General features: G+C 42.8%; 1 protein-coding gene across 3 annotated transcripts in view; it reads left to right on the plus strand.

Annotated features, from left to right (window-relative positions):
* The window catches only part of CRHR2 (corticotropin releasing hormone receptor 2), a gene marked incomplete at its 5' end in the record, with an annotated part of 157536 nt that extends 150925 nt beyond the window's left edge, over window positions 1-6611 (plus strand). For all 3 annotated transcript variants that reach the window (XM_084282309.1, XM_084282310.1, XM_084282311.1), the window contains one exon: window positions 5973-6611. In XM_084282309.1, coding sequence (XP_084138435.1) covers window positions 5973-6113 — 141 coding nt within the window. In that variant the 3' untranslated portion in view covers window positions 6114-6611. The remainder of the gene's footprint in view (window positions 1-5972) is intronic.
* Between the last annotated feature and the right edge of the window lie 4596 nt (window positions 6612-11207).

The following is an 11207-nucleotide window of genomic DNA, read 5'->3' on the forward strand; positions in this document are numbered from 1 at the left end:
TAGATTAAATACCTTTCTCTCTTGAGGAACACCTTACTCCTCTGGAAAACAAGGTATTAAGTAAAGCATCGCCTTACTTTAAATTCTAATATATAATGGATGGAATTTATTCCCCTAATGTCGGACATCTGATACATACACATTTGCAGGTAAGCTGATCACTCTCAACTCCCTTTATAGGCAGTGATTCACCCAAATGAGAGTAGAATTCATTTGACCTATTTCAGTTGTCTCTTTTGGAGGAACTGTTGCCAGCATCTCTTGGCCATTCCTGGCTGTGTCTCTGCTGGATACATGCAGAGGCCAGGGCTTCAGAAGCTTCCTGGAAGCAGATTCCACTACAGGATCAAACCCAATGAGACAGACTGGTGCCCTGAAATTTAAAGTCTTCATAGCCAGTTCCCTCTTGCTGCTCTTTTGAAAGTCCCTCTTCCTCATCCATAGCTTACAATATAATTGAATAAATCTTCATCAACTTTCCCACAATTTGCACCACCATTTGCAACCAAAGATGTTTAAATTCCAGGGTGATTCTCCAGTGACCTCCAACTGCAGCACCAGGATCTGAAGCATGGCACAAAGACAAGTGAAACTTGATGAATTTGTTACTAAAACTGATTTTCACAGAGCAAAAACTGGTCTATTGCAAAGCCCATTGAGAACTATAGGAACTACTTTTATTCCATTTGCTTTTAGATCAGGTTTTCTGGGAGTAAAAAGGAGCATATGAACAAAACGAGAACATAATTAAGGTTTTAAGGTCGTTAAGGTTATATAATCATTAAGGTTATATAGTCACAGACTGCTGAGCATGACTCTTCAGTAATCAGAGTCCCTGTTGTCCCTCTGCCCCTCACTTGTTAACATTTACATGTGTGGTATATCCTCTGGGGACAGAGTATGGAGGGGTCCCAGCAGTCTTCCTTTCAGCTTCCATTGCCATGACGGCTCCTTTAATCCTATTGTTATTATCAGAGTCTTCCTTTTTACCTCTGTGACTACTCTTATATTTCAGTATTGCATCAAGAAGCCCCCAGTGAATGGACCTTTTTGTTCTAAGCACTGTGTAAATGGTTCAAGCTATCTTCTGTCTGCTAATAAGACATGACATTTCTTCCAAAAATTTATTTTAATGTCACTGAAGGCTCCTTCCTCAGCTCATTTCTAATTGATGGCTGCAAGAAATTAGCCAGCAGCTAGTGTGTAGCACAAATAATAGCTATATGAAGCTGCTGTCCATTTTGTCAAAAGCAAACCCTCTTTGCATCTTTTCATTCTTCTTCTGCAAAAAAGTAGCCAGCAGCTAGTGTACAGCACAAAGAATAGCAATATGAAGTTGCTGTCTGTTTTATCAAAAGCAAACCCTCTTTGCATCTTTTCATCCTTCTCTCCATCCCTTCCATTCTTTTTGTTGTTCTTCTGATGGGAGGCTTTTAATAATTTTCTCTGATCAGATGTGAATTTTTGTGATTTTCAGATGTGATGTCAAAGTTTGAGAACTTCTCAGTTGGGTGATCCAGTTGGGATAAACAAACTATCACCCACTGACATCTGTCTGTCCCATCAGCTGAATTCTTTCTCTTGACTGCTGAGAGAAGTGCCCACAGTCTGTAGGCACAAATCTGTTGGTAAATCTGATTTGACCACACATTCAGGAACTGTGATTATGATTACATCTAATTTGATCGCACGTTCAGGAACTGTGATTTGCACAGGGGGCAAAATGCAAAGAGAGGAAAAGGGTGACTCTGAGGGAGCAACTATGTGAATGAAAAAGACAGACCAAGGGTCACTGCAGAGAACCAAGCTGTCTGCTCGGCCGCGTGGAGAAACTTCACATCATGTCAAGCAACTGAAGTTACACAGGGATGAAGCTTGTAAATTGTATTTACAAGGCTGTTTGATAAGCTTTAACTGCTGATGATAGTGTGTATGCTTCTTTGAGCTATTACTGGCAAATGCTGTTAATTTCAGGTCATAGAGGTGCTAATACTGACTCTAAGACATGGTACTGCCTCTACAAATGCTTAACAAACAGGCGTAGTTGTTCTGATGATTAACAACTGGGTTTGAAGTTGCTATTTTGCTTTTTCTGTTCTTCTTCGTCCCCTGTGTAATAGCTTTTTTTTTTTTTAACATATTATTATAGCAGTTACAGCCATTTTTCTTTTTTTCTTTTCTGACCTGAAGTTAAGCCAGCATTTTGTCTCTGAGTTCAGCTGTAAGAGATAAATTTGAGCTTAACCTTTCCTGCTTATGCTTTGGTCACATCCTAATTGCAGTGAATTATTTTCTCATTAAAAAAATGCTTTGCACTTATCCTCGTAAGTGCAGAGTCTATTTTCACGGGGCTAGACCATTAGGAATGGCTCCAGCTGTACAAGACAACAGCACTTTTGTTACTACTTTTTACACAAAGCTGGTAAGCAAACCATGTCATAAAAGCCATTCAGACAACTGCTTGTTTAGACTCACGTCTTTATCTCCAGGTGTCTCTTTTTGACTTGATTGGTTTGAAGCTCAAATGATAAATCTAATCTGGCTTCTCTGTCGGAGTAAGTATCTGCTCACACAAGTTGCTCAGAAACTTTACTTTTGCATCAGAGATGAAAAAAATCACCTTTATGAAGGACTTAAGTGGGTTGCGGGCTCTCTGTGTAAGGGTGAATTCCACTCCACCAGAATGGGGGAAAAAACTTTATTAACAAAATCTCAATATTTGGTGACATATGGGGAGAAATGAGCATTCAACAGGCAATGTCCCTCTGCAGAATAAGTCCCATGTTCTTCATGGGATGATTTCAAGATACTAGTTATCCTCTGACACTTTACATCTTATTACATTTGTATTAGGTGCCCAACATTTAGCGAAGCTAGTTTTGCACTCGATGGAGCAAGTTGTACTTAATTTAATTCCACATACCTAAACCACCTCCTTTGGGGGAACATCTCTTTCTCCAGTAACTACACTGAAAGCATAAATAATTGGCCAAGACTAAGTACCAAGCTTTCAGATGATACGCATCCAACCTTGCACGTACAAGACACCTACATTCTCTCTTGGGTGTATGTTATATGTTCCCTTAAATCCAGAAGCAGAAGTAAATATCCCTTTGCCACTCCAGGTAGAACCATGGTAGATTTGCAAATAGTGACAGCCAGGGAAGCACAGCACCATGATGCATATTCCTTCCACTGTTCCTCATATTTTACCTAGATGTTCAGTGAGCCAGTGAGGGCTGTTGTATGAGACAAGTTAAAGTGAGCAGTGCAGGTGGCTTCTACTTTAGTAGCGTAGAGCTGAGTCAGCCCATCCTGCCTCTGGCTGTCTAATATAAACATCTCATTTAACTCACTTTGTAGGCTGACCAGCCTCCACCTTGAAACTAGTGGGGGTGTTTGTACCTACGACTTCATAATAAGAGGGTCTTCCAGAAATCCTCTGAAGTGTTTAACCACATTGTTCTCATTCCGAGCTCAAATTCATTTGTGATGATAGTGCTTCTCCTGGCAGTGCTGTTTTTCAGCTTAAATCCTTCTTTCTCTTTGGTGTTCACTCTTTCGCTTCTCCATGCAAGTGGTTCCCTGATAGACTTTATTTTTCTAGGGTCTGTCCCACCCCTATTAACTGTGAACCACATTAGTTTATATTTAATTAAATCGACAATTCAAAATCAAAAGAAAGAAACCTGCTGTGGTGCTCTCCTCACCTTGCTATAAACACGTGCAACAAAATTGTCTCAAGTGTTAGAGCAAGCAGCACAGATCACACAGAACCAAGAAAGTACCCAAAGAAAGAAATCCTTGGGTCTGTTTTGCCCAGTCTGTACCTGCCAAAAAGATTCTGGTAGAAAAGCCATATTTCCAACTTCAGGATTCCCCTGCCAAGGCACCAAAGAGGGAAATTGCAAAACTGTTTTCCAAGTTGTTCCTTACAAACCTAAAATAGGGTGTGCTTCATTTACAACTCCTGTGATGATAGGGCTCAGAGTTTCTAAGCAGTGCTACAAGCTATGGGTCTAACTCTGTGAAGACCCACCAAGAAATGAGAGAATTGCAATCATCTGAGACATGGAGTGCAGATCCCCCCTTCCCATGCTGTGCTTATAGACCACTGTATGTATTAACCATTATTCCCATTCATCTAAGACACTTCATGCTGACAGTGTGGGGTTTGGGTGGGAAATACGACTTCTACTTGAGTTCATCAACTCATTCAAGCATAATATATAGACAGCATGTTGGAGCTGGTCTGAGGTGGGGCTGGTGAGTGTGCATTCCTCATGTTTTGAGTAGACTTCACACTACACCTGAAGACTGAATACAGGCTTTAGAAGAAACTGAGAAAAGCAGTGGCTGTGCAGCTTTGGACGATTTGTTTCAATACCATCCTCCCTGTAGTTCCAATATTGATTATAAATACACCCAGCATGGCTTTGATCTACCTCACCCAGGTGCTCAGAGCTGAGAAGCTTTGTCAGTAAGGTTTCTCAAAGGCTATGCAAGCCCATGCCAGGCCTCATATGGTTGCCATGGTAGTTGAACCATGTTGAGGTCTACTCTATGGCAACATCACTGCTACTAATACCCAAGCTTTAGCCTGGCAGTGGTAAAACGGCAATAAGAGCTCTCCTTAAATTTTGAGGGATGCAATGAAGATAAGTACATTAAAGATTGGAAAACATTCAGAGTAAGATATCTATATTGTCTAAATTTAGCTAAATTTATAATCCAAACATCTAAACAGAGCTGGTTGTCTAGACTCACTTTATAACTAATGAAAAGAAACATGCATTTTTCATTTATCTTAGTATATGATCTATTTTGGACATCTGTTTTAGGAGGAGATGCATTATACATTTTGACCATACTGCCTTGGTCAGGAAGAGAACTGTGGGTCAGTAGATGAGGTTTAATGTCTACATTATACTATTTATAACCCCATCTTCTCAAAACGTGTTTTTGGCAAAGGAGGCCCTGGCTTGATATAGAGGTTGGATTGATACAAAAAATATTCTTCCTTCAAAGTTGACTGGATTTCAGGTTGGCAGCAGAACATCAGCATCCTTTCCAAATGTCATGTCTATGATTACCTATCCAAGAAGCTGGACCCAGATTCATCTCACCTAAATTTGAAGACTTACCTAGCTGCCTGGGTTAGGGGACTGAATTGCTCTTAAGTCGCTACAATAAGTGGAGATCAACTGAAATACGCAGAAACTGGTCTAAATAGTTCATTTCAGGTTTTGACTTTGAGTTTTGTCTTCCGGTGATTTGGCAGGAAGATGTTGCAGTCTATGTTAGGAGAATCTCCAGCCTTCCTTCCAGTTATGTTTTTGGCTAAGATCCCTATCACCTGTCTTTCTCTTGCTTGTATACATATGGATTTGAGCTAGAGCTCCTGGGCTCCCTCTGTGGTCCATACAAAAAATACTCAGAGTTTGAGACTCACCTGGCATATTACAACCATCTCCTTGAGGCTGACCTTCCATTGACTGCAGAATAGCTCTCCAAGCCTGTACAGGGAGCCCACAGGGATTAGCTCAAGTATGTCCATGGTGTAGACACCAAGGTTTAGTTAGATAATCTGGATGTTCTGTCGAGTACAAAGGAAGCAGAGACAACTACAGTGCCTGTGATAGGGACTCTCTAAGACAACCATCAGGTACATCCATCTCAAGGGCTTGATTCAGCTGTGTAAGTTTAGACATTCATTGCCATTTGAAATGCTCTGGGGTATTTAAGACATCAGATATAAGACATGAGACATGAGAAACATATGCCTTTCCCAGAGCACAGTACCCAAGAGAATATCAAGTGAACTAGACGCACAAATGTAGGAAGCCGAATCAAGCCCTGTGTTTCAAATGCTCACCAGCTATCATCATTTTTCTCAGTGCTACCTAGTGTCCCTTTACTGAGGACACCTGCATATTCTAAGTGTTCATGTCCTTTCCTTTTTCTCTCACCAGGTCCGCTCTGCTGCCAGGAAAAGATGGCACCGCTGGCAAGACCATCACTCGCTCCGAGTACGTGTGGCACGTGCCATGTCTATCCCCACATCTCCAACACGAATCAGCTTCCATAGCATCAAACAGACCGCAGCTGTGTGATACACCCTGCACATATACGCACCACCTGGTGGCCTTCAGGGTTCTTCTTTCTTCACTCTCCCCAAAACCCTTTTCTTCAGACTTTCTTCCTTTATTCTGCACTGCGCTTTTTCGCAATGAGGTGCCCATCACGTTTTTGTGGACTCTCATCTCCCACGTTCATAATGCTGCTTTAAGACAACCAGGCAAAAGCCTCTTGGAGTTGATGGTGGCAAAGCAGATTCAAAGAAGAAAGAGGTTCAACTGACTGCACCTTGTGGAAGTTCACAACACGAAGCCTAAAACAGCACAGTGGCAGGAACAATCAATTTTTTCTCTTTACTTTTTTCCCTTCTGTATTGTGGTGAACAAAGACTATTTTCAACATGCTGCCCATCTCACCCTGTATATTGGTTCCCAATGATTTCAACAGTTTGGTGTGTAGATAGCCCGTCTCTTTCTTGGTCCTTTGTAAAAAAAATTCTTCTCCACAGAACTGTCATTTGAGAACATGTGGCAGCAGGAAAAAGAGCATCTGAGAAGTGGTGTGAAGAATCTGAATTTATCTACCTTCCCCACTTCACCCTTTGATAGACTGGTAGCTGCCAGGGCATCACTGGACTGCTTAACACAGGGCAGTTTGCCTTGCAAGAACCATGCCCTGTTCATACACAGAGTTTTGAAAGGACAGCAATGTCTCTAGATAGCTCTATAAAGTATCCTTAATCCTCTTACCCCCATGCTTTTAACAGAATGTAAGTAGCCCTTGGAAAGTCTTTGTTTGGTTTCAGCTAAGAGCATTGGGGTGGGGAAGGACAACAGAACATGTTTGCTGGGTTTAAAAAATATAAAAGGGAAGCACTGTAAAAAAAAATCAATAATAAGAAGAAGGTGTTTGAGTCATGAAGATAGTGCTATATGCTGCACAAAGATTATCTATTCAGCATTTTGAACTAGAGCAGTTGTATCTACTAGGCTTTTTATGTGATGTTCAAAAATACTGTATATTTTCAATAATAAACACTACTCTGGGTTGGTTTCAATAAAACCAAGCATCATTTTCTTTACTCTGGAAAGGAAAAGGAACCCTGACTACCAGTAGATTTGAGAGTGTTCTTACATCTACGACCAAAGAAAGAAATCCTGTGTGATAATAAGCCAGGAAGAACAACTTCAGGATAACATCTGAGGACATTTATACGATTAACTGTTGTGCCCCTTCCCAGCACATGGTGTTACTCTACACCCCTGTCCCCCTATACTCCCCCTCACTCTGCTTCTTTGCCATAGCAGAAGGAAAAAAACAAGCTGCGTAGTATATTCCCCAACATTTATATCAGTGCTGGAGTGATTTGTACTTTCCATTTTTGCATGCTTGCTCTGAGTTTTCTTCACAAGTATTAGAGGACTCTTGAGAGCAATCTGGATCTGAATTCCCGGATCCTGGTACTATTTAAATTGGTCTCTGTGGTTTTCAGGACTACACAAGTCTGAAAAATCTCTTGGGAGGCACCGATGTTAACTCAAGCCTTTTGGAGGCATCCTGTCATAACAGCTCCATCACATTTAACTTTGAGCTGATTGGCAATTCATAGCAAATTTAAATTAACAAGTTAAAATTGCATCACTATTCCCCATCCTAAATCTCATCTGGATTCACGTTCCTCAATGAGATGACTGAGAGAGCGGGGAGATTTGAGGTGCTGTCTGGGAGGCCTACCATCTCTGCTGAAGAGGAGGAGCAGGGATGAGTCTTCACATCACTCTCTGTGTGGTGTGCCAACTATCGTGATAGATTGCAGTGCAGCAGAGACATGTAGGATTGGAAATGTGCCTGTCCGTGTCACTCATCGCTGTCAGTGCCCTGATTTCTGCAAAGCAATGCAAGCTAACTTCATGGTAGCTGGGAAATTGAAGTGTCTGTTGCGAGACAGCTGTGTCAGTGCTTTTAAACATCACATGCATCACGACGGCCATGCGCGGCCTCCTGCCATGTCTCTCAACAACATTCATCCTGGCTGAGGGTTTCCAGTCGGAGACTGGATCCAAAGCTCCTCACATTATATTCAGTTAGCTCAAGCACTTCTGCCTGCTTCGTGGCTGCCCAGTGGATAGCCTATGAATGGTCTGTAGGCTGCTTGAGCATTTGATGTCCCTCCTGGTAGGCAATGAGGAATGGAGTCTGTGTGTCCTAGAGCTCATGTTCTGGCTCTGCCAGAGCCACAGCCTGAGGGGCACAGTCTGTGGACTCTGTGTTTTCAAGGGGGTCACCTTCAGTCTTCTCTGGGCACAAGTTTCAAGTCTCTGGAGTGACTCTTGCTGATATTAACTGACCTGATGTCAGGCCCACATTTTCATGCTCCATATTCCCTTTGGTTCCCAATATAAAGGCAACTCCTATCTTTGTCTTTCTCTCCTCCACATCAAGAACTAGGCAGACCACAGGGCAATCGAGATCTCCTGATGAAAGCTGCCATAGAAACAGGGAGGGGAAAGTAGTCTCCATGGATATAGTGCTTTGAAGCCTGGCTCTCTTTCCCCCAGCCCATCAACTGATCAATATCATTTCATTGCTGCCTTCAGTTCACCTGTCTGTTTGTATCTTTCATTTGCTTTTATTAGGTGCAGTAAGATCCCACTCAACACCGCAAATATGATTCAGCATAGCCCATGGTAGCTGTGAAACCAGGTGAAGAGCTAAGAGAAAAACCCTGAAGAGCTAATACCCATCCTAAGTTTTCCTCACTGCTGTGGGCATGCACCCAGCTCTGAAGGGCAAAGCACAATACAGCAGCACAGCGATGCTTTCACAGGACTGGGTTTAAAATAAATAAATAAATAAGGCTTCTAGTACCATTTATTTGAAATGTTGCAGGAATCTCAGCTGGCTTCCAGCTGTCAGTCCATAAAAGTAACTCTATGGCAGGTGCAGATGTCCCACCTTCCCTAAAGTGTTCCAGATGTACATAGGCATCTATGTCTGCCTTGTACACTTCACTGCTCTGATTTTCCCGTAGAGAGAAATCAAAGAAGTGGACATGGTCAAATTAGCTAACCCAGGATCCTGCAGATAAGCCTTTATTTATTAAAGAGTGTAAGGAGACCCAGTTACCAAGGAGGGTCTGTGCTGCCTTTCTCTTCCAGCAATGAGTGATGTAAAGTGCACTGAAGTCATTAATATAAAGTGCACTGAAGCCATTAAGATTTGCACTACCTAAAGAAACAGGGCTACAAGGGGCTCTCTGCTTTCTCTACTGCTAGGAACAGTTCAAAAAGAAAAATATGGCAGTCTATTTTATTTGTGCCAACAATTAGAAGATAAAAATAACTTTTTCTGATTCTGCAAGTTCTCACTTATTAAAACTGGGAAGGACAAGTCCCCAGTTCTCTTTATGGGTAGCAATGCTGATATTCTTGACTCATCTGTACTGTACAGTCCAAAGGGCTGTGAAGGATTTTCATGCTGCCTTGTGAAAGTGACAATGATTTGCTGATTAGCTGGGATACCTGGGAGCAGAGCAACTGAGATTATTTACAGACGTCCTGGAGAGCAAAGGGAAATTCCTTGGCTTTATGGCTCACCTGAAGGTGAGGACCAGCAGGCTGGAAAAGCATCCAGGGATCTTTGTGGACAGTGAGGAACCCAGGCTAGGCTTATACCCTGGCAGAAAGTCAGCTAAAAGCAGATGTCTGCAGAGAAGTCCATACTTTGTGCTCATTTGTCCACATCTAGATTCTGTGCCCAGTCTTCCCACCACCCCATCCAGTACAAGAAGACACTGATAAACTAGAGCAAGGTCAGCCAAGGGACACCAAGATGCCCAGGGCTGGAATCAACCATGTACAGAAATATTAGAGGAGCTGGGCTGGTTCATCCTCAGGAGAAGAAAGCCTTGAGGGGCTCTCACAGCAGCCTGCAGACACCTACAAGGAAATTACTGAGACAACAGATCCCAGCCTTTCTAAGTGGCATGGGGCAGGAGGACAAGAGAAAAGACACAACTGGAACAAGAAGGGGTCAGATGAGACATAAGCTCAAAGATTTTCCCCAGGGGGACAGCCAAGCAACAGGACAGGTTGCCCAGTGAGGGCGTTTAGTTGAAAATCTCCAACATCCAGATGGATAAATCCCTTAGTGATCTGGTCTGCGGTTGTAGCTGAGCCTGTTGTGAGCAGAGATTTGGACTGAAGACCTCCTGAGGTCCCCTGTGACTTGTATTACCCTGCCATCCTAGCAGTACTGATGTCAGTCATGCCACTAACACTACGAGCAGGGTTTAGCTTCTCGTTTCTTTCAGGTGCACCTCGGGAGTCTTGGAAACATGCTTATGTCCCCACCTTCAAAAAAAAAGCTTCTACCACCGCTTTCTCCTGGCAAGGGTGCAAAGATGAATAAAGTCACATCTGCATTAGGCAAACCCATCTCCTTTATAATGTGAGGCCTTTCAGTGCCTCTTGTCCCTTCAACAAAATAACATTGGGGTGATTCAGATGTGCCTTTTGGATCCGCAGGAGAAGTTCACTGCCAGGAGAATGGCTGTGGATCTGACGGGGTGACAACCTCTGTGTGTGTTCCTGTACCAGGGTATGCAATGTACATGTGCATCCCATTGCATGTGTGTGTGTACGCCCGTGTGCAAGAAGAAAAGCGATCAAGTTACTTTAGATTTACAGCATATTGTGCAGGAAGCAAAGGGGGTGTCTGGGTTTCGGTGAATTATTATGGAAACGAACATCCATGAACACTTAAGTGCTTGAATCAGAACTCATAAGAGCTCTTCCAGGAAAATGTTTGCAGTGCTGAGTGTTGCAGATAATGCTCATGCCAACTGGCATGTGAGCGCAAGTGAAAGCTGTCTTTGGATCTGGACTAACTGCTTCTTTCTGAAACTGTTTAATTCTTCTCACCCTCCCCCTTTGCAATAATTCCCCAATACCAGCTTGCAGGGGAGATGACACATCGCATCCCCCTGACCATTGCCCCTGGGAGTCAGCAATGCTGCTCTGCCGCCCCTTGCGCATGAGGACATGAGTTTGGGGACCAGGTTTGGTCCTGAGGAATCACTCTGAAGATTTGTTGGTAAATTCCATTTTAGGTGCACGGCTTCCTAGCCT

This window comes from Netta rufina (assembly GCF_964035555.1).
Source record: "Netta rufina genome assembly, chromosome: 2".
Lineage (NCBI taxonomy): Eukaryota > Metazoa > Chordata > Aves > Anseriformes > Anatidae > Netta > Netta rufina.